Source organism: Quercus lobata, chromosome 5 (genome assembly GCF_001633185.2).
Source record: "Quercus lobata isolate SW786 chromosome 5, ValleyOak3.0 Primary Assembly, whole genome shotgun sequence".
Taxonomy (NCBI): Eukaryota; Viridiplantae; Streptophyta; class Magnoliopsida; order Fagales; family Fagaceae; genus Quercus; species Quercus lobata.
The window spans coordinates 70,611,587-70,636,690 of NC_044908.1; the positions used below are offsets into that span (position 1 = coordinate 70,611,587).

The following is a 25,104-nucleotide window of genomic DNA, read 5'->3' on the forward strand; positions in this document are numbered from 1 at the left end:
GCCATGACTTAAATAGTTGAAGCCTTATTTGGTTGCTCATATTTTTTTTTTTTGAATCTTTGGTTGCTCATATTGGAACTATAAGCAGTCTGTATTTCAAAACTCAAATTTTACTTGTAATTTTCATGCATTGTTTTTATTGCTTTGTCCTTAGCACACTGCCTATGTGCTTTGGTTCGTTTTATTATCTTTCTTTTTATTCAATGAAGCATCATTTACTTATCAAAAATAGAGGAAAAAAAACCTCATATTATTCTCCCACGGACAAGCCCTCAGACAAAACACTCTAAACTCTCTCTACTCCCTCAAACTCTCACCTCTCTGTCTCACCGACTAATTTCAGCTTATTCTCTTTCATTCAGAGACATAGAAACCCCCTCCTCTCTCAACGTCTCTCTCGCTCCTTTCCCCGGCGGTGTCTCCACAGTCTCTTGAACCCTGCCCACCGACTTGCTGGTTTCGCAAAGCCCGCACCACAGCCCACAGCAGAACACACTTCTCTCTCGTATGCACCATTCTTCTATTTTCATTTTTTTTTTCCTTCTTGCTAATTTGATGAAGGATTTAGCTGAGATCTAAGATTCCTAGCCTGCATTAGTTTATTTCATTTGCTGTACATTTGTTTCTTTGTTGTACATTTGCTGAATTTCGATCTGGGTTTTTTTTTTTTTTTTTTGGTTTCCATTTCATGATTTGTCAATTTTTTAAGCTACATTGAATTCATTTGCTAATTGCTAATCTGGGTCTGCTTCAGATAGAATAATTTATGATTGGTACATATATATATATATATATATATGTCATGTTCTATAAATAAATACTTCAAAAACTAAAATATAAAAATGAGGGTAAGTTGTAGAATTGGCCAAATAGTTTGTGCATTTATTCATTTTCCATAAAAGAGTCAGTGCTGGCTGCGGTGGAAGAGTCGGTGCTGGCGGCAGTAATGGCAGCAATAGCAGTTGCCGTTGCCGTGGTTTTGATTTTGGTTTATTGTAGATATATTATTTTATTGTAATTTTCATATTAAAGTGAATACATGCCCCACCACCTGTCCGTAAAAGTACCTATTTCTCCAAGGAAAGACAGAAGAAATTGTGATTCCTTTTACCCTTCTTTATGTCACCTGTCCAAACGAGTGACCAGAGTTGCCCAAACGAGTGACCAGAGTATAACTATAAATTTTTTAGGGTGCCAAATTATATATCAAAAAATTTGAAATCTAAAAAATAACCCATTAATCACACGTACATATAATTCATAAAATATATAAAACCAAAACTATTTCATTTTTAGTTGATTTTGTAATATTATGCGTTATAATATTTTGAGATCTCACAATTTTACTTTATATTATTTTAATATATATTTTAAAATTAAAATTTATTTATATTTAAACCCTATTTAAAATCTTGGTACCTCAAATTTTCTTTAAATAATAGACTATATAATTTCATATATATATATATATATATATATACAAATTCATAACAAATCCATAATACAAAACTTTATATATAAACGAATTTTCCTCACCTTCTCATGCCTTTATTTCTCTTTCTTTGCTTCTTTATAAACTAGTTCACCAATCCTCTCTTAATTTCCCCATTCTTTTTTCCTTCCTTCACCGGTTTTCCAACAGTTTTTTCTTTCTTCACTGATTGAAGGCTTTGTGATGCGAGAGGGGTACACCATATTGGTCTAGATTTCGGACACGCAAGCTGGGTTCGTAATAGGTACACTGGTTCTAAGCCTTTTTATTTTAGTAAATGTTAGGTACACGTAAAAATGTACAATTTTATGTCACAACCCGTCACATGATGAGTTGTCAGTGGTGGAATTGTATTCTCATATGTCCTACCATCACAGATCCACCGATCACAAGTTACCATGTGACAAGTTGTGGTACAAAGTTGTGTATTTTTATATGTCCATAGCACCATTTTATTTATTTATTTTGGGCTGTGATTTTGGGATGAGAGAGTGAGTGTGTTTTATTTTATTTTTTCGTTGTTGATTTTATGATTTTTCCCTCTTGTGTTGTGATTTTTGTTGCATTCCCCAATTTTTTTGTGTTGTTGCTATCGTTTTGCAAAATCTATGGTTAATACATATATACAAATATAACAAACGCACTCTTCTTGAAACCTTCTAAAACCTCCCCTCCTTCATTTTATCTCCCTCTGTTTTACAGACACTTCAATCGATGGCTTCCATGCTAGGAAATGAGGATAAATTAAAGAGAGAGCTGTACAACGCTATATTGAAGGAAGACGTGGGGAAAGTGATAGAACTTTGTGAAGGTTTTGATGACCATGCAATGCACGGACTGACCATACACGGAGACACGGTGCTCCACGTGGCCACGTACTCGAAACAAACTGGCTTGGTTCTTAGACTTCTCGAAGCATTGCATCACCACCATATCCAGGGGCGTAGCCAGGAATACATACTTGGGGGGGCCGGGTTGTAACGCAAGGTAGACAATATAACGCATCCATTGAAGGTGAGTATTCCAACCAATCCTTATGTGAAACAAACCGTGAAGGTTGAAATCAACGACGATGAGTATCATCATTGTATGGATAAACTATATTTTTAGGTTGGTATGGACCTTATATGAGATAAACTCGTCGGATTTTATCTTGTTTGTCGATAGGAAATTCACATATTTGTTTACGTGTTCCTGGATCACGATCTATCTCTTTACATATTTGTTCATCAAGCATCGAAGTATTAACATTTGTTTCTACAACTACAGGTGTCCTAATTTCGGAATTGCTAACATCTTTTTTCTTAAAGAATACATCAATTGTTTTTCATTTGCTCATAATTCTTTTAACTTTAAGAATATGACTCAAAAATTAACCAGAAAATAATTTTAAAAAATAAAATATTAATTAGAAATTTTTATTTAGTTATATGAATGTTATTCATACTCAAGAAAAAAAAAATTCCACTATAATTTAAACAATCAACCCATTTTTAATACAACTTTAATTAATAATAACCCCTCAAACAAAAACAAAAATAATTTAATTAATTTGTCTTTTATAATGTATTGGTTAATTTAATTATATAGTTTTAATTATTGTTGTTTAGCGTAACAATAAACTATATTGTTTTAATTTATTTATCATTAATTATACTGTTTTAATTTGTTATATTGTTTATCCCCTTGTACATATTACATTAAAAGAACCGAACATTATACATTCCATGTGCAGCACAATAGTCAAAACAGTGTAATGTGTTGCATATTATATTGCTTTAATTATTGTTTACTCGGTCCCATGAGCCCATCTACCCCCTCCCCACCCCACTCAACAGACAACAGACAAGCACAACATGTGCCCCAATCACAATAGCCAGCTGCAATCAGAAAATTTCGCAATGCCAATCACAAATCACAACACAATAAACACACGTTATACTAAAGACCAACACACTGACTTTTAGCAAAAAAAAAAACACGTTATACTAAAGACCAACACACTGACTTTTAGCAAAAAAAAAACACGTTATACTAAAGACCAACACACTGACTTAGCAAAAAAAAAAAAAAAAAAAAAGACCAGCACACTGACCAACAAAAAGAGAAAAGATAAAGCCAAATTAAAAAAAAAAAAAAAAAGAAAAAAAAAAAAAAAAAAAAAGTAAAAGCCAGCCAATAAGAGGCTGTTCAAAAGAGAGAGAGGGACTTGCTGAGATGTGAGATCAGATAGTTATTAAAATTAAAGAATAAAGACAGAAACGTTCATAACTTACCTTTCATTTTTTCATTCAATATTTCAGTGAGATAGAGAGAGAGAGAGAGACTGAAAGAGAGTTAGAGATAAAAACCTTGAGGGAGGGCCGGACTGCCGGAGGGAGCAACCGGCAACAAGCACCGCTGCACCGAAGCAGAGGCAGAGCCGATCTCCAATGACGATCTACGATCTGCGGCTGTCTGCAAAAATTTCATATCATATTTTCATTTTTTCATTTCAATGAGAGAAAAAGAGAGAAATACCTTGAAGGAGGCCCGGAGGGAGAGCACCGAGCACTGAGCACCAGAGCAGAGGCAGAGGCGCAGAGCGATCTCCAATCTGCGATCTACGATCGCCGATCTGCAATGAGGGGCGAGCGACGACGAGCTGCGGCGTCGCGGCGACGTGATTGTGGTTTTCTGGGTTTGGTTTGCTGGGGTTTGGTTTTGGTTTTTGTATTGGGGAATTTTTTTTTTTTTAGATAAACACCTCTGTTACTCTGAGTCTGTGTTTGGTTTTGCTTTGCTGGAGTTTGATTTAGTTTTGCTGATTTGCTTTGTATAGGCAGTAATATTGGGGTTTGATTTCTCTGGCAGGGACGTGACCAGCGACGTGATGGGTATTTTCTGATTCTCTGTATTGATTTTTTTTTTGGGGTTGAGAATCCGTGGGCTTGCTGTGAGTGAGCCACCTCTGTCATCTATTGGGCTCACCGTGGGCTTTGCTTGCCATGGGCTGGGCTGGGCTCTGTCAATTTTTTTTTCCAGATTTTAGTACAAATTTTTTTTGGGCTTTTTTTTTTTTTTTTTGCTTGAAAGTAGAACAGAGAATTTTTTATTTTTTATTTTTTAATTTGAGGTGTTCCTAATTTTTGATTGAGGGTTGGGAGAATGGGTGAGAAATGGGTAGGGGGGCTGGCTGTCTAAGGTTGGGGGGGCCGGCTGTCTAAGGTTGGGGGGGCCGATTAATTTTTTCTTCATAGGTTTGCAGGGGCCACGGCCCCCCCAAGCCACTATGTGGCTCCGCCCCTGACCATATCCACAAGATTACCACTAGCAAAAATGTTTCTGGAAACACTGTCCTCCACGAGGTTGCTACTCTTGACGACTGCTCGGTGGAGGTAGCAACGAAGGTATTAGAGAAAGCCCCAGAGTTGTTAAGCATGCACAACAAGCTTGGAGAAAGCGTACTCTTTCAGTCAGCCCGCTATGGTAAGATTAAGATTTTCAACTTTCTGGCGGATAAAATTAAAATTTCAAAATATGATGAAGATACGATGAATTCACTTATCCAGAGGAATGACAAGACCACTATTCTTCATATTGCCATCCTTGCTCACCAATTCGGTAAGTTCCCACGCTCGTGTAAAGACCCGGCGGGCACAAAAATAGTATATGATTGTATCTCTGTGATTTTTTTCCCCTTTCTTTCTATTAATTAGGTTTGTGCGTGGGTTTTCCATGCACTAAATACATAATCAGGTTTGGCTCTGAATATAGCAAGACGGTTCCGACATATAATTGGTGAAAAAGACCAAGATGAGATGACCGCTCTTCAGCTTCTGTCTTGCAACCCCTCTGCTTTTAAACCCGTGCACAGACGTGGATCCCATGTGAGAAATCTCATCAATGGTAAAGATCATTTTTGCACATAATTGCAATAGATTTTTCATATCCATCCTAATATAGGCATACATTAATCATTCATTTTAGTAAATATTTTATGAAAAATTGAAAAGTTTTATCAGTTTTTTTTACAACTTTTTCAATTTCACTTAAAATGGTTTATTAGAACATACATTAGTAAAACTCATTTCTTAATCGTGTTTATTTATTGTCAAACTTTAATAACGTGCGGTGGAGTCAGAAATTTTTTTCAAAGTGATTAAGCTAAATTTATTAATAATTTTTTGTTAAAACATATGTGATTCACTTGTTAGGAACATATGTCACTATTTTATGTAATTGGCTTATTCTTTGACAAAACACACTTTACTTATATTTGGGTAGATCTAGGATGTATTTAATATTTCAAGAAATTGTGTTTCAAGATCAAGTGTTGAAGACATGCAAAGTCTGTCCAAGATTCAAGCTGAAAAAATGCTGTTCATTAAAGCTCGACAATTAGCTATCCATCGAGCTTAAGAAGCTGTTCTAGCTTCGAGGCTTGACAGCTGCTCGACAGCATCTTGACAAACAAGTATCTGTCGAGTTTTATGAAAAACAGAATTCCAGTTTTGTTTTGACTCTAATCCGTGATTATGTATTTGAGCCTTCTTTTCTTCTAACCCTAAACATATAAAAAGATTATTTTAAGGACCGTCAAAGTGTAAGTAAGTTGCACAAGAGTTGAGCAAAGTTTGTTCAAGTAATTTGTAACCAGAGACAAAGTTTTTCCCTAGTTCATCATTCTTGTGAAGAAGTTGCTGTGTATGTGCACCGTAGAGTTTTGTGATCAAGAATCTTTTTGATCTTCATCATTGGGATGAACTGAAGAAATTTGCAGCCAATAACCTTCTCTAATTGGTGATTGAAGTCGCGTACTAGGATCTACGTATTGGTTAGTCACGTACTTGGGAGCCGTGCATCAAAAGGGGAAATTATCACTACAGAATAAGTCCAATTGGGTATTAGGATAAGGGTTTAACTTTAGGTTGGTATAATGTACTGAGATTTCTTTACTTATAACTGTTTGTTGTGATAATAGTGGAAATTCAGGAGTGGTGACCTGAAAATCACTCGGTGGGATTTTTGCCGTTAGGTTTTCTCCATTCGTAAACAAATCACCGTGTTATTTATTTTCCATTGCATAATTAGTTTATTGGTGATTTGTTTGTGCTACCACGCATTTGCATGATTAATTAACTTAATTAATTCAATTGGGTAAATTAATTGGTTAATTTATCACAAAATTCGTTTTTGGCCTATCATTTTTAAATCCAAAAAATTATACATATGGGAAAATGCTAGAGGTATAAATAATTTTACAAAAAATTGATGTGACAAGTGATTATTGGTAAGTAAAAAATTAATGTTAATAGTAGGACCAGGTAAAAACCAATAATAATTGGATATAATAACAATTTGTTAAAATATTATAAAATAATTTATACTTCGCGGCATTATATCTGAATAATTTATACTTAAACATGCCTTTAATATTATTTATTTTTTCATGTATATAAAAAGTTTCATGAAATCAATTTATATAATTCAAGAAAAATATTTCATTTCATTAAGTCACATGTAAGCATTCTTTATTGTCAAGCCAAGCAATGTTTTCTTTATTTTTTTTTTTTATTTTTTTTATTTTAAAGATGAGATTTAAACTTAAATCTCTTAATGACTGTGGGGATTATTCGGTTGATAGGCCCATAGGATTCAGAATTGGTTGAGGATTGTTGGGCTAGTGGCCCATCCGAGGTCGTGCACCCGTCCGAGGACACCATGCTCCTCGGCAGTATGCGTCCGAGGACGATCGCGTCCGAAGACGATCAGGACGTGGTCTCACCACGATCAGATCTCAGAAGTAGGTCATCTCAAGGGGTAGAGTAGCCGACTAAAGATGAAAGAGATAAGGCAAACAAATATCTGAAACTATAGCTGCCTCCGCATTAATGACCTCTCAACCAACTCTCTGGCCGCATTAATGTGGAGGTGATACCTGAGCAGTAGGGAAGCAGCCTTACAGCTGCCCATAGGAAGTTCCAGGAGGTGCCAGATGGGACAGAAAGAAATCCCCCGGACACCATCTACACGTGTTCGGTGAAGATGGATCGCGAAGGGGAGTATATAAACTAAAAGAGGAACATGAAGAAGGGGATCGAGAAAAAAAGAAGAACACACATAAAACGGAAGAGAAAGAAGGAAGAAGAGAGAGAGAGAGAGTAACACTAGGGACTTAAGAAAAAACGTTGATTATACCAATAAAAAAGAAGGAAAACCTTGGATGGGCTTGAGATAAAATCTTGGAGGTAGATACCACAGTTAACCTAGTTCTTTACACCCACGCTCTACAAATCATATTGTCTGGGCCTTTTACGTACGAACCCGATACTGTTTAGGTTCGTCACCAAATCGTGTCCTTACAATGACCATTATATTACGTTAAAAATGTTTTTCCTATTGAGCTAATTAAAATTGGAACCTACATCATTGAAACATTTTAAATCAACTTTTTTTTTAAGTTAAAATATTACTCATTAGAATATAATAATATTTTTTTAAAAACCATATAATATATACAAATCAATTAATTTTAGATAAATTAAACAATAAATTTTACTTTTATATGCCTTTGTGTACATATACAATATATAATAATAATAATAATAATAATAATTGTAAATGAAATTTATTTTCTTTAGATTATAGAATCTTATAACTATAAAAATCATAGAATCTTTTCTTCCAATGAGGAAAAAAAAAAAAAAAAAATAATGCACTTGTGTATTCCTAACTCTCCAATATAGAATAAAAAACAGGTTTTTTTTTTTTTTTTTTTTTTTAATAAAAATAAAAGAGCTTTTTATAATGAGATTTGCTTATATATTTTTGATAACATATGCTTTAAATGCTATTAAAGTAAATGAGTTATGTAGGTAAGAAAAAGTGTTAAAAAAAAAAAAAAAAAAGTTAAGAGGCGAGAGCCTTGTAGCTCAATTGATTAGCATATCTTGATATTTTAATGAAGACATCTAGGATTCAAATTTCCCCTCTCCGTCATAACTATCAAATTATCCCCAAAAAAAAAAAAAAATGACATTAGTATTCTAAATGAGTGTTAGATATCATCCACACAAAAAAAAAAAAAAAAAAAAAAATAATAATAATAATAATTGTAGGTTAAAAAAAAAAATCAATGGGATTCATTAAGTAAATATTGCACCTAATATAAGATTTCTTTACTAAAATAAAGAGGGAGGGGAAAGCCAGGGGCCCATGGCCCACATCCAGCCATATTCAAATTTATCCTTTCGTATGCGCCCACTAATTGGATTGTCGCAATAATTTTCCAAACTATGTTATTTTTTTTTTTTTTTTTCACCAACTCTCTCTCTCTGCCCCCTTTTCAGTATTTTATTTATTTATTTATTTTTCTCTTCTCCTAGCTAGCTCTCTTCAGCTAGCCTTCTACTCTCCTCTTCAATAACTCTAGAAGCGTAACTTTTCTCACAAGTTTTTTTTGGGACCGTATCAACTACAACATATTTAGGACTACATCTCTATTAAGTATTACCTTTAACAAGAGTTTGATAGGAAATAAAATCCATACCAAAGTCGATTTCTTTCCTTACCCTTTGACTTCTCCTCTATTCACTTGATGAACCATCCATTATGCTGAATTTCATTCCATAACTCATAACTCGTATGGAGATGCCTTTATCTTCTTAGATGAAGCTCTATCATATATATGAGACAATTAGCAAAGTTTCTTCCCACAAATTAAATGAAATGAGTTGCACTTAAGATTATGGCATTTATTATGTCTACAAATTTTTTTTTTTTCATTAAACAATTTGTTGTCGGTGTATAAGGTGCTGAATTTTGGTGTGTTATTCCATGTTCACCACAAAATGTAGAAAATTCATTTTGAAAATATTCACCTCTTCTATCACATCTAAGAGTTTTAGTCTTCCTGTCACTTGATTTTCTACTTGAGCAACTTTCCCATTTTCATAGAAGTTTGTCATGATTTGTTTATAGCTACTAATTTGTTTATAGCAACAGTGGTAGTCGCTCTATGTTAGGAATCCAAATGTGATGCACTGAGGGTTAACATGTATTGCAATGTATGTTAGTACTTTTGATGTGTTGGTTTAGTTAGTTAGATAAGGCTGAAGCTGATGTCAGTTAGTTAGTTATGCTGATGTCAGAGTTTTAGTTAGTAGATAAGAGTTGTGGAGGGAGAATTGTATATAGGAGGACTAAAAATGAGTAAGAGGGATATACAGAAAATTAACCAAGTTTGCTCTTCCTATTCCTCTCTAGTTATCCCTATTGCTTTGGAGGTGGTTACCCTCAAAGTAACTCTCTTTTCTTTCTCATTTCCATTCTTCTTTCCATCCATTTCTGATTTGCTATGAACCTAACAACAGGTATCAGAGCCTACCTTCCTGTGACCATGGCTGAAACTCGATCCTCTTCTTATATCAATGAATCCATATCTCTTCTTAAAACCATCACAGAGCACCATGCTGATTCTCTACAAGAAATCAACCAGCAGTTGAACACTAACACTCAACAACTGAATGTCATTAGCTTGGCTTTGCAAAAACTCACTGAAGTAGAGGAAAGAAGACAAAAGCAACAATCCTCTTCTCCAATTTCTCACGTTATGTCTCTTCCTCTCTCAAATCTATCCAAAAATGTGAAACTTGATTTTTCTCGGTTGAAAGGGGATGACCCAACAACTTAGGTGTACAAAGCAACTCAATATTTTCCGTTTCTATCAAACCCCATTCAATGAGAAGCTTTTGATGGCTGTGTTTCATATGGATGGAGATGCTTTGGTGTGGTTTCAAGATAGTGATAAAGTGGGCTTGTTTGTGGACTAGGAAGGTTTTGTGACTACTTTGCTAACAAGGTTTGGAGCTATTGCATATGAGGATCCCATGGAGGCATTGACTAGATTGAAGTAGACAATTAGTGTTGTGGTTTACAAAGGGCAATTTAAGGCTCTATCAAATAGAATCCAAGGCTTATTGGAGAATCATATGCTGATTTGTTTCCTTAGTGGCCTCAAGGATGATGTGAGGTTGGCTGTGAAGATCTTTAGCCACAAAAGTCTCAATAAAGCCTTTGGATTGGCCAAAATCCAAGAAGAGTATTTGATTAGTAGCCGTAGAGGATATAAACCTTCATTTGAATTTGCCAAACCTTCAATTCTAGGCCCAAAACTTGAGGTTCAATTGGATTCAAGATTCAAGCTTCCATTATAAAGATTGTTGCATGCTTAGATGGAGAAAATGAGGAAGATAGGTCTTTGCTTCAATTGTGATGACAAATTCCAGCTTGGACAACAATGTAAGTTTGCCAAACTCTTCTTATTAGAAGATATATACCCTTTTCAAGGACCAAATTCTAGTGTGCAGTTGTTAGAATTAGATGAATCTGATGCTATTATGTTACAATCTAATCTTGATGAACCTGAACCTAAGATAGCAAAAGTTGAAATTACTCTTTATGCTCTTTTGGGTAGTCCCTCACATGGTACTACGAGGATAAAGGGTAAAATCAATGGACATTAGCTCACTATTTTGATTGATACTAGCAGTATTCATAATTTTCTAGATGCTGCTATGACTACTGTTTTACAATTGGCATTAGATTCTATTTTAAGATTTGAAGTAAAAGTAACTAATGGAGATACAATCAAGACATATGATGTGTGTTCGGATGTTAAATTCACTATGCAAGGACATTTTTTTCTCAGTTGGTTTGAATGCATTACCCTTAGGTGATTGTGAGTTAGTACTGGAGACTCAATTGCTGAGAACCCTTGGTCTCATTTAGTGGATTTCTTGGCCACGTCTATGGAATTTCAACACTTCAATTCCACTGTTAAGTTGCAGGGATTGTAGCCTTCTAGTTTAACTCTCCAAGAAGGTACTCAATATTTCAAGCCTCCTTTGGAGGGTCTTATCTTGCAAATGGTATCTTTAGACTCTACTACTTCTTCAAGTCATTGCATTCTTGAAATTGATGACTTACTGAGTTTGCATTAGTTTTGGAGACACCAATTGGTCTACCACCTAGTAAAGGTCATGAGCATCAAATTCTTTTGAAGGAGGGCATAGCTCTTAATTACCAGAGGTCTTATAGATATCCCCACTTTCAAAAGTCAGAAATTGAAAAGACTGTCAATGAGTTGTTGGAGGTTGGTTCCATAAGGCCTAGTCAAAGTCCTTTTTCTTCTCCAATCTTGTTAGTTAGGAAAGTTGATGGATCTTGGCGCATGTGTATTGACTATAGAGCTCTTAACCAAGCCACTATTAAGGACAAATTTCCAATTCTAGTAGTTGATGAGTTGCTTGATGAATTGCCTGGTTCTACTATCTTCTCTAAGCTAGATTTGAGATCTGGTTACCACCAGATTCGAATGAAGGCTGAAAATGTTCATAAAACTGCTTTTCAGAACACATGAAGGGCATTATGATTTTTTAGTAATTCCATTTCGCTTAACTAATTCTCCATCCACCTTCCAAACTCTAATAAATGAGGTTTTTAGACCTTACTTGAGGAAATTTGTGTTGGTCTTCTTTGATGACATACTAGTCTTTAGTCAGAACTTGGACCTTCACCTTCAGCATCTCAGCATTGTCTTGGGGTTGCTGTTGCATCATCAACTGTATGCCAAGAGAAGCAAATATGTCTTTGGCAACTCAGAGTTGGAATATTTAGGTCACATTATATTTGGCCAATTTGTTAGCACTAATCCTAAAAAGACTTCAACTATGATAGCTTGGCCTTCTCCAACTTCTATTAAAGCCTTGAAAGGGTTCCTAGGCTTAACAGGTTACTACAGAAAATTCATTCACAATTATGGTGGGATTACTGCTCCACTGACTGCCTTGTTGAAAAAGAATTCATTTCTTTGGTCCGATGCAACTAAATCTGCTTTCCAACAACTTAAGCTTGTAGTTAGTAATCCACATGTCTTGGCTTAACCTTATTTCAAAAAGCTATTTAACATAGAGTGTGATGCTTCTAGGATGGGCTTAGGGGCTATTCTAATGCAAAATCAAAGATCTATAGCTTTTCACAGTAAGGTTTTGAAAGGGAAAGCTTTACACTTATCCACCTATGAGAGGGAGCTCCTTGCTTTGGTTACTGCTGTGCATAAATGGAGACCTTATCTATTAGGTAGGCCTTTCTTCATCAAAACTAACCAACAGAGTTTGAAATATATCTTGAAGCAAAGAATTGCTACCCTAGCCCAATAGAAGTGGCTAACTAAGCTTTTAGGCTATTTGTTTGTGGTGGAGTACAAGAAGGGCGGTGAGAATAAGGTGGTTGATGCCTTGTCTAGAAGGGAGGAGTCAGTTGATGTCACTCAACTCAATGAGGGTTCCTTGTTCCTAATTTCTTTTCCCTTTCCTTCTTGGATTGAAGAATTGAAGCTTAGTTATCAGCTGCTTCTTGAAGTTCAGAAGTTTTTCCAAGATTTAAAGAGTGGTTCCTCTGGTCCTAAGCATTTTTCACTGCATAATGGATTAATTCTGTATAAGGGTAGGGTAATTTTGGGTCCAAATTGCAATTTAATACCCAAGATACTTTAGCAAGTTCATGATAGCCTATTGGGAGGTCATTATGGATTTCTCAAGTCATTTCATAGACTGAAACTATATTTCTATTGGGTAGGCATGAAATCAGATTTGAAACAGCATGTCAGGGAGAGTGGAGTTTGTCAGTAGATGAAGCATGAGACCTGCCTTCCAGTAGGGTTGTTGTAGCTCTTACCTGTCCCTGATATGCCCTGGTCTGCTGTTAGCATGGATTTTGTAGATGGTTTGCCTAATTCTCAGAGGATGGATATCATTATGGTAGTAGTTGATAGACTCACAAAGTATGTTCACTTCATTAGCTTGTCATATCCTTATTTTGTTGTTAAGGTAGTAGCTCTCTTTGCTTAACATGTCCTGAAACTACATGGAATGCCTACTTCTATAGTTTCAAATAGAGATCCTGTTTTTACTGCTAAGTTTTGGGCTGAATTGATGAGACTTCAGGGTGTGCAACTAGCCATGTCATTTGCCTATCATCCTTAAACAGATGGCAAGATAGAGGCAATGAATAAAAGCTTGGAGCATTATTTGAGGTCCTTCTCAAGTGACAGACCTACTGAGTGGCTAGAATGGCTTTATTTGGCTGAATACTGGTTCAATACCAATTACCATATTACTGCCACCAAGCTAACACCAAATATATATATATATATATATATATATATATCTTTATATATATCTTTATATGGTTTTGCACCTCCTAGGCTAATGGACTACATCCCTGGTACTACTCGAGTGGCTGTTGTGGATTGTGTGTTAAAGTCTAGACAGCACTTCTTGCTTTGCTAAAACAAAATTTGGTGATTGCACAGGCCAAAATGAAGCAACAATGTGACTTGAAGAGGACTGAAAGGGTGTTTCAGGTTGGTGATTGGGTGTATCTTTGGCTACAGCTGTATAATCAACAGTCTATGGCTTATAGAGCTTCTTACAAGTTATCACCTCCTTTCTATGGTTCATTTCAGATCATCCAGAGGGTTGGCGAGGTTGCTTACAAATTGGATCTTCCATAGGAATTTGCTATACGTCTTGTGTTCAATGTTTCTTGTTTAAAAGCTAAATTGGGGCAACATAACATTTCCATTCCCTTGTTACTTTCTGTCAACTCTTAGGGTGTCCTTACTCTTGAACTAGTGGTTGTATTTCAAACCAGATCACATCAGTTACGTGGCAGGATTATCACTCAGCATCTGATTTAGTGGCAAGGGGGGGTTTGCAGATGATGCTACCTGGGAAGATCTGCAAGTGCTTCAGCAACAATTTCCACATCTTATGGGAAAAATGTTATTGGGGGGGGGGGGGGGGGGGGGGGGCGCGGGGGGGGGGTAATGTTAGGAATCCAAATGTGATGTACTGAGGGTTAACATGCATTGCAATGTATGTTAGTACTTCTGATGTGTTGGTTTAGTTAGTTAGATATGGCTGAAGCTGATGTCAGTTACTTAGTTATGCTGATGTTAGAGTTTCAGTTAGTTAGTACTCTTTAGGCGGGAAATGATAAAGAGTTGTGGAGGGAGAATTGTATATAAGAGGACTAAAAGTGAATAAGAGGGATATGCAGAAAATTAACCAAGTTTGCTCTTCCTATTCCTCCCTAGTTCTCCCTATTGCTTAGGAGGTGGTTACCCTCAAAGTAACTCTCTTTTCTTTCTCATTTCCATTCTTATTTCCATCCATTTCTGATTTGCTAAGAACCTAACACTCTAATGTCAAGTCGCTATATGAAATACAAATTTTCAATTATAAATATTATCAAAATTAGATTTTGCAACAAAATAGAATATAGTATTCTAAAAGAATCTTTAAATTTGTTCATAAAAGGGAAATTATTACAAAATTTAATACAAAATTAGTAATAGATGATTTTCAAAATTTAAAAGAATATCATGTTCCATTTTAGAATAAAATAAAATAAACGTGTTAGAAAAAAAAAAAAAAAAAAAGCTGTTTGTGTCTTTTATTTTATTTATATTTTGTCAATACTGAAAATATATACTAATATATTCTTCATGAATTATCTAATGGTTTAAATAAAGAAAAAAAAGCTTGGGTATATTTTTTTTAATTTTTTAGGATTGTTACTGGTTGTTGTTGTTGGATTAAAAAAGTAATCTCAGTTCTAAATTCAAATTTGAACCAATAACAACTAACCACCTATGATTTGTTGTGAAAATGTTATAAAAATATTGTAGATGTAGCACTTCTCATTATTTTGTTGTTGTTGTTGTTAAGAAAATCTAGCAATTGATTGTGTTTATATAATTCATACTAGTTCCGGAGAGCCGTGGATACGCGTTGGACCTAGCCAAAGTCTTAGTAGAAGAAGATACCTCGTGGAAGTGTACTAGCTATAACGTGGACTTGAGTAGGCCAAAGCCGCACAAATATGGTAGGCACTCGACTCGCTCCAATGCTTCATCTGCTGATGAGAAAAAAGGTAATCTTTTAACTATTTTTTAATTGTGCCAATAGTAAATAAAAAGTATAGAGTCAATAGTCTTCTAACTTTTTTAATAGCTGCAGTGATCGTACTTGCATGAATTTTTCAATATCTATTGTAAATATGAAGCAAATATTAAATATTTTCAATCCTAAATATTATCAAAATTAAGTTTTATAACAAAATAGAAGACAATATTCTAAGTGGCTCTTTGGATTTGTTCATCAAAAAGGAAACTATTATGAAATTGAGCTAATTACAACTTACTAGCATGGTTTGAAATTTGACACTTTACTTACTTGAGATCAATTTAGTTAGAGTTCGGTAATCTACTTCTGTTCAAAATTGGGATAAATATGTATTTTTACTACCATTTTATGTCTATCTCCTCCTAAAATATAAAAGAACAAGGAAAAACAAGATTAAAAAAAAAAAAAAAAAGGATTTTATAAAAATTAAGAATACTTGGGCTTGAAAGAATTGCTCGAGTTCATCACGCTGTTGTTTGATTTAGGTTGCATAGTTATCTGTTATTACATATAGAAAAGGAGATGAGTGACAAACATGTTGTTGACGTTGCTGCTGCTATTGTCGTTGTCGATGTAATTGTTGTTGTTGGTCTCCAAAGGATAAGCCGAGGCCTTTGGAGACCACATTGGGGTGATGGGTATTATGATGAAGTTGAGAAAGATCTATAAATTGCAAAGAGAATATTATTGGATTGCTTGGAGCTGATGATGATACCCCAATAGTTGCCTTAACTTCTCTTCCTTGGATTATTGCAATTAATCCCCTGTAATTTATCAAAATCCAAATTTCAAAGTTAAATAACAGTAGCGGTTTTGATTGTAACGAATAATTATGGCCTTGTCCATTTCTACAAATAGGCAAACAAAGAAAGAAAGGGTTAGGGAAATATTAAAAATGGGATTAATGCTTGTTCTTAAATTTTATAAAACCCTCACTTTTTGATCTTGATTTCCCTTATTCTTTTATGTTATTTTATGTTTTGGGAGGAGAGAAACATAAAATAGAGTAAGCGAAAGTGACACGAATATTGTAGTCGCTTTGGTGTTTTGTCTAATAAAGAGACGAGTTAATTTGTTAACAATATTTGAATTGTGCTTGTTAGGTTAAAATAGATTGATCTTGGTTAATTTATTTAATTACTCAAGTTGATTAATTAGGTCAAATTACATATAAATCGTGGAGGTATAAATAAATCACCAAATAAACTAGAACACTACTGAAATTATATTTGTCACGGTGATTTGTTGATTAATGAGGAAAACCTCTCATAAGGCAAAAACTCCATTGGGTGATTTTCAGGTCTCCACTCCCAAGAATCACTAATCAAGAATCAAACAGTTACAAGTACAATGAATCTTACCACTACTCTGGACTATCCCAAAGTACCAACTTATAGTTGAACCATTTCACCAATCCCTAGTTAGAATTGATCTTGTAGAGACTTCTTCCTCTGTATGGATCCTAGTATAAGTGACTAACTTTCCAGCAATTGATGTTTGTTGTTAGATGTAAAGTTTTTCACTTCAATACACGTTGAAAATATGAAAGCATTTGGTTACAAAACCTTAAGGTGCATAAGAACGCAATAGCTTCTCCAAAAGTGTATGAGTTCTCTAATTGAGTTTCTGTGTCTTTGATGACTTTAAATTAAAATTTTTATACCCCTTAGAAGTTTAGTGAATGAAACCTTAATAATCCAAGTCATCATGAGCTGAAACATAGATCTAAGATTTATGTTTCTATGAAGCTCAATAGATCAAGAGGTGTCAAGAGGTATCGAGACACTTTATTTATTCTCGATAGATATAAATATCGAGCTAGTGTCGAGATTCACTCTTTACCTCTTCTTCATGTCTTCAATAATTTCACTTGTCTTGATTACTCAATATACTTCATGATATTTTAAAAATATCTTAGAACTATCAGTTACAAGTAAAGTATTTTTTGTCAAACGATACCTTAACACATGAAAAATATAGCCCTAACAGTGCCAATAGCTAGAAAATCTACGATTAGAAAATCAATATTCTACTAAATTTTTTATAAAGTGGTTGTATTTGTATGTTCTTTTCCAATTTATATTGTAAATATGAAATGAAATTAATCATTGATTATTTTCGAAATATAAAGGTTCATTTTTCTATATCTTAAATGAAATTATTAGTTCTTTTATTTTTTTTACTATTTTGTTAATATAAATAAATAATAATTTTATTCTTATTATATTAATTTAATTTTGAATTTTAATATATCTTTATATATATATATATATATATATATATGAAGATGGTAACTTTATTAAGATGAAGATGAAAACATTATATCTTGAGTTACTTTGAACTTAATGAATAAATGATTTTTCTCTATTCAACTTACATAATTGCCAATATTCTTGGCATGTGGAGCCCACAACTAAGGCAATTGTCTTGTCTCTTAGAGTATCTCCAACAGTTTCAGCAAATTTTTGTACAGTTTGGAGAATGAACAGTGACATTTAATTTTTACCTACCTACTTTTTCAAATACACTTCTAACATATTCTTTATCTCATTTAAATATTATTTCTTCATTCATTCTTTATTCTTTTTTTATCATCATTTATTTTTTCTATATTTATTCCCAACAATTATATTTTTCAATGAAAAGTGTTATATTTACAACATTTTTCGCAATACTTTCACAAGAATTGTAACTAATTCTAATTTGAACCCACCATTGAAATTATATTTTTACTCACCAATATTAGCTAATAACAATATATTACTTAAGATTTATTGTGAAAATATTGTAAAAATATTGTGATAGTATTACCATTCTTTCTCATCCATATGTTTCCTTTTTTTTATTTTTATTTTTTTATTTTTTTTTATCTCTTGTTTTTTATGCACAACACATGTATACCCGTAACCCAAATATCTCATCCTCTCCTCTCTTTTTTTTTCTCTACTTTTCACTTCCAAAACCTCCCTCTCTATTTCTTTCTTCAGCTCTCTCCTTTTCTTCTCCTTTTCTTTTCTTTTTCTACCATTATCTTCAAACACACACAAACACGCATGGAGAGAAAGGAGAAATCACCCTTGCTCCACCACACCGCCACCGCTGCTCCTCCTCCTTACCACTGCTGCTCCACCACACACATACGTCTCTATTTTTTTTTTCCTTGATCTTTTATTGTTGTTCTTTTCTTTTCTTTTCTTTTTTTTTTTTTTTTTTTTTTTTTTTTTTTTTTTTTTTTTTTTTTTTTTTTTTCTGTTCTTGATCTGTTGTTGTTGTTTTGATTTTAGATTTGTTTTTTAAATTAAACCAGTTTTTTATGAGAGCAAGAGTTGTTTTGTGAGAGCAAGAATTGTTCTGTGGGAAGAAACAAATCAAAGAAGAAAAAGAAAGAAGTGATAAAATATTAAGTGCTGGAATTTATTAATGAAAAAAATCAGTTGCTAGTCTACAGTAGCCCATCATACTTGATGGGCTACTGTTCATGAGCCCAAAAAAAAAATCCAAGTTTACCGAATCTGTTGGAGCATGAACAGTGCATTAATTCTCCAAATTTTAGCTAATATACCCGGATACACATCCTGTTGGAGATGCTCTTAATATGTGTAACCAAGACTTGGCAAAAGTCTTTAAACCTGTGTCAAATCCTACCAATTACATTGGCAATTGTAGCTGGTGCTTCACTGGATCCATTCTAGGCGCAGAAAACAGTCTTTGGATCACACTCAAACACAACATCACGGACGCCCACATCCCATGCGAAAGTAATCCCTCCTCCTTTGCCATTGCCTTGCTCTCCAAAGGTCCTAGTAGGTAGCGTAATTCCTTACTTAAAGCCACTGTCACACGGCCTGCATAGTCCCAAATTACCACCCCAACCCCAGCTGACTGATGTCACTGATCAGCACCGAAAGTGGCACCATCAACATTTAGTTCCTACCATGGAGGGATAGGTTAATTCAATAATATGGTGTTTTTTTTCTTAGGAGAAAGAATTGTATGATATAGTTGAAATGGAATTTTATGTATGAATATTAGCCGATTAAAAATTTATCACTTACTTTAAGTTTGGGCTTTTACGACTCATATTTATTACATAATTAGAAATAAATAGATTATAAAATTTATAATATTAATAGTTGAAATATATCACTGCATAATATTAGCCAAGTAAATGATATTATTATTTATTAGAGAGTTCTCCTGAATAAATCACTGCATTATTTAATGGTTGAAATATAATATATATTAAAAAAAAGCAGGGGAATTTTTTTTTTCGTTTATTTTCTAGCAATTAATTTTGTATATATAATGCATATTAGTTCCGGAGCGCCAAGAATTCGTGTCGGAGCTAGCCAAACTCTCGGCAAAAGATAGTAGTTCTAATGTGAACCTAAGTATGTCAAAGCTGCCCAAATACGGTTGCTCTGGTGTTTTATCTACTGATGAGACGGGAGGTAGTTCTCGGCAACCATTGAAACAAGGAGGAGTTACACCGTTGTTTCTAGCTACTGAGTCAGGCTGCGTAGAGATCGTTAAAGAAATACTCAATATATACCCTCAGGCTGTAGAGCACATAGATGATGAAGGGCCGTGCATATTGCTTGTAGCTATCAAGTACCGCCAGTTGGAGGTATTCGAGTATGTGTCTGAAATGGAAGTACCGATGAGGTGGTTAGTACGAAGGCTTGACAACAATGGGAACACTATTTTACATATGGTTGGAATGCCAATACATGTTTATGTACCTGAAAAAATGTTGGGCCCTGCACTTCAATTGCAAGAGGAGCTGCTCTGGTTTGAGGTTCTCTTCTCTCTAACTCCACTCTCATCTGCCCTGCAATCCTTGCTTTGATTTTTTTTTTTTTTTTTTCTATTTTTTGGAAATGAATAAAGCCAGTTACAACCTGCAATGGCTCATGGGGGAGGGTGAATAGGAGATTAGATCTAGTGATCCTTCGATCGGGCATGTAACGGTGAAGTCATTTGAAAAGTTTTTGAAAAATATTTATCCCCTCCTTAATGGCTATACCAGTACATATAATATAATGATTAATGACACTTGTAATAAAGTATTTTTATTTTTAGTTTTAGTTTTTCTACATAAGGCTTTTAAGGGGACTTAGAGCACTAGCATCTAGGATGTCAAAATAGTTCTATTTTATACTTTAAAAACCTACTTTATCTATTTTATCATCTCATTTTACGATTTACTCTACATCCTAGTTTTTATTTTTACATCTAACTCAAAATAAGATTAGCCTTTGTGCACGTGCTCACATGCGTGCTCAGAGACTCTTTTATTTTTTGGGGTAACGATTAATAATTTACATTTATTATAATTTGGGATTTCTACTTTTTCCAATTATCAAAAATTGAATACGTGGGGTGAGTTTTATAGATTGGAGAAGTTTTAAAACTAACAAAAGAGTGATCCTATTTTGTAGGGAGTTAGAGAGTAAAAGTAGGAATTTAAACTAACGTAAAAGTAGGAACTTATTAGAAGCAGGAAGGCATTTCAACGTAGAAGTAAGAATTTATTATTTTTGGTCAATTTACTATTTTAATTCCATTTTTAAGTTTTAGGTAGGGGTATTTTTGAAAAAAAAAAAAGCAATAACTAACTTTCTTTTGTTAATTTACTATTTTATCTCCATTTTTAAGTTGTTGGTTAATTAATTTAGGGATATTTTTGACAGGAAAAAAAGCAATAACTAACTTTTTGAATCCTCTTAATATATACAGATAAACTACAACATTAGCTAATATAAAGAATTCAATTCTCTTTCCTCTCTTCCTTTCTTCCTTTTTCTCTCTGTCTATTATACCCACACAGTCACCTTCCACCATCATTTCTTCACCAAAATCAACACCAAAATTACCAAAAAAAATTGCCACTGAAAACACCAGCCACCACTGAACCACAAACCCACCACTGAACCAACACCCGCAACCCGACCCAAGTACCCAACACCCACCACCGAAGCAACAAGCCAACAACCACCACCGAAGCAAAACCCACCTCTAAAAAGCTCCATCTTTACTGTCGGTCCAATCCAAAACCAAAATCAAAACCATCAACCCGACTCAAGTACCTAAAACCGAAGCAAGAAGCCAACAACCACCACTGGAGCAAAACCCACCACTGAAAAACTTCATCCTTGTCGTCGTAACCATCATCGTTGTCAGTATCACTAGTCAAAACCATCATCGCCCTCCATTGCCGTCAGTATCGTCAAAACCATCATCCCTATCAGTCTATCGACGTCAGTATTGTCAACCATCATTGCCGACCCAAACCCACCAAACAACAACCACAATCGAACTGTTTTCTATCATAGTGAGTAAAATATGACTTACAAGGGAGATGGGTTGAGAGAGGAGAGATACAGAGAGTGAGAGGGGCTAAGGGAGAAGAGAGAAGGGAGAAGGAAGAGAGAACGCATAGTACTGATAAGAGAGAGAGAGAGAGAGAGAGAGAGAGAGAGAGAGAGAGAAATGAATAAAATATATTATTTTTGGTGTGCATCTGATGAACAGTAGGTTGTAAATGAGTCCAAATTTTCTGTCTTACTTTTCCTGCTCCATTCTATACTCCATTAATTAAAACTTGCCACGTGTTAATATAATTAATTAAATACTATCATTAATTAATAATGGTAATATTAATAAGTCAATAATGATAGTATTTAATTAATTATGTTAACATGTGGCAAGTTTTTATTGGTGGAGTAGAAAAAGTGGGACAAAAGATTTGGATTTGTTGTGAATATACACTTACTGTCCATGGATGCTTAAACATTTTGCATTCCCATACCTGGATGTAACTCTATTTTTGGGTTTTGGGTGCTAAAATAGCAACTGGGGTGTTTACCCCCAATACTAGTATTCTTATAAGTTATACTTTGGAAAATGAGTACTTCCGGATCACAATTATTTTTATATTGTCAATATAATTGAATCAGCCTCGGAAATATAATTAAGATACCTTTTTAAAGTGAGTTTTTAGCTGGTTCATCAAATGCATGTGTTTGTCGTGAAATGTATGTTTCTGTGTGCAGCGTGTAAAGTCAGTTACAAAAGAGGCTTTCGTTTGTCATCAGAACGATATGAAAGAGACAGCTGACGGATTATTTGCTACTACCAAATCCGAGCTGCGGAATTCAGCCAGAGATTGGCTAATTCGCACATCAGAAGGATGCTCCATTGTGGCAGTTCTCATCGCGACAGTTGCCTTTGCAGCAGCCTACACAGTACCAGGAGGTCCTGATCAAAACACTGGTTTACCAGTCCTTCTCAATCACCCTTTCTTTGTGGTTTCCACAGCAACTGATGTACTCTCACTTGCATGTGCTTTGACATCAGTGGTTATGTTTCTTTCAATCCTCACAGCACCATTTCGATTGGAAGACTTCAAGCATTCGCTTCCTAACAAGCTCATGCCAGGCTTCACATTTCTGTTCTTCTCTGTTGTAATGATGATGATATCATTTTCTGCAACAATCATCCTCGTAATACATGGTAAAGAAAGGTGGACAAAAATTCTCCTCCATTCCCTTTCTTTCCTTCCAGTTGGCATCTTTGCACTAGCATATTTCCCTCTTTTTCTTTCTTTGACAAAAACTCATAAGCACTTGCTCAAGAAGATAAAAGGGGCATTTCATTGCCATCGTTGGTTTCCTACTGTTTCTAGGGACAACCCAGAGGGAGAACACTTTCGTTCCCAGGATACATCACAGACCAAGCAATTTTCCGTTTAAGAAAGCCAAATTGTTGCACTTGTGAAAAGCAGTCCTGTCATGATATGTGTTGGAATTCTTCATGGGAACTAGAGAGACAAACTGTGTTGATATGTATATGATTCTTGAATTTGTGGTTGCTACAATATTGTTTGGTGTGACATATATAACATATAATCAACTTTTGAATTTTTGGTTACTTTGAAATTGTTCTAGCCCATTGCTTGTAAATACTATCTGGACTCGCTCTTCTGTCTTAACTGACCAAAGCTTTACCTAAGGTTGCTAAAGATAATAAAGACGCAGTCAACTGATTGGAGGAATGCCTATTTTTCTCATTGGTACTCCTCTTGCTCAAAAGCACCACCTTCAACATGAGGATGTGTCACGCCCCAAACTCGAAAGAGTCCAAAGCATGAGAAAAACATCTCAAAGGTATCTGTAGATTTTGTTTCTTTTGACAATTTAATTCAAATAAAATCATATCAAGTACCAACACCAAGAATTATCATAATAATTCCACTAAATATACTTCCAAAGTAAGTCAGAGTTTTATGCAATAAATACAATGACCATTGGTTACAAAAGAATGGAAGTCTGAATAAATAATTACCTATCATCAACTTGTCCCATAGGTAGAACTAAAGGCATAACCACTATTAGATACAAAAGAATTGGGTCAAGCCTACTCTAAGTTATACATCATTAATTAACTTCATCACAAAAGTCAACCTCCATCAGCAGTTGGTCTAACTATTGCTAACCACTAAAAAGTTATCTTAAAACGATAGTTGCTTACTATGAACAAGTTTGTAAAATAATGGAATGAGACAAAACCCAGTAAGTAGCAAATGTTGGGTTCTAAGACTTTAGGTTTAAATGTATTAGAACTTCATTTTGTAATGTTGGCAAATCATGATTAAAATGTTTTAGTCTTGTTTTAAACTTGCTCAAAGTGTGTTTATGTGTAAAGTTGGAATCGAGTGTTCTACAAGATTTACTATGTAAATCTGCCTAGCTCGATCGATTGAAAATTAGACTCAATCGATCGAAGCTCGAGCAGATTGTTTTTCTGCAGAATTTTCCAACTTAGCCCAAGCCCGTTTGATGGGTAGGATTTTATGTTTTGCCTTAAGTATAAAAGGAAAAACCCTAGCCACGCTTTATGGTTGTTGTTTATTCTGTGTATGTGAATCTCTTGTGAAATTTAGAGGTGTTTGCCTTCACATATACTTAGGGTTATCAAGAATCAAAATTATGTCAAGAGCTTGATGATCAATTCAGTTGCGGTTTCAAGAGCTTAAAGATATACAAACGGGAGTGCTTATGCTTGCTGTGAATCCAAGAAAGAAGCAGTCCGTGGACTTAAGAGCTGTCATGTAGTCGTGATAGTAAGTTTCCTACTCGAGGTAGCAATAGGATGTTAGTGGTCAAAATCACTATTGTGTAAACTTCAATTCTTTCATAGTGGATTTGTTTTACCTTGAGGATAACTAGGTTAAATCCTCCCCAGGTTTTTTACCAGTTTGATTTTCCCGGGTTATCATATCATTGTGTTATTTATTTTCTGCACTTTACAATGATATGATATATTTGTGTTAACCTAGATCTGATAATTTAACTAAGTAATCACTTGGCCAATTAACTAGGTTAATCTGGTTGTGTTTTAAGGGATCAAAAAATGTACAGCATAATTAATGGGAGTGGAGGAAATGCAAGTTTCATGATAATGAACATTTTATAGACATGCTAAAATTTGAGAATTTCCATTTGAATTTTGCAAAATAAATTTCCTTAACATCATGACAAGAATGATAGACATATTATAGCACTAAGCTTCCCAAAGTAACTATGAAACTACATATTA

The 25,104-nt window shown here is 34.5% G+C and overlaps 1 protein-coding gene across 1 annotated transcript; it reads left to right on the forward strand.

Annotated features, from left to right (window-relative positions):
- Window positions 1-215: 215 nt before the first annotated feature.
- On the forward strand, window positions 216-23,258 carry LOC115991045. The gene is made up of 7 exons (XM_031114798.1): window positions 216-505; window positions 2,195-2,422; window positions 4,783-5,095; window positions 5,231-5,380; window positions 15,308-15,472; window positions 19,821-20,302; window positions 22,560-23,258. The coding sequence occupies exons 2-7, from the start codon at window positions 2,207-2,209 to the stop codon at window positions 23,256-23,258; spliced, it is 2,025 nt and encodes a 674-aa protein (XP_030970658.1). The 5' UTR covers window positions 216-505; window positions 2,195-2,206.
- The last annotated feature ends 1,846 nt before the right edge of the window (window positions 23,259-25,104 follow it).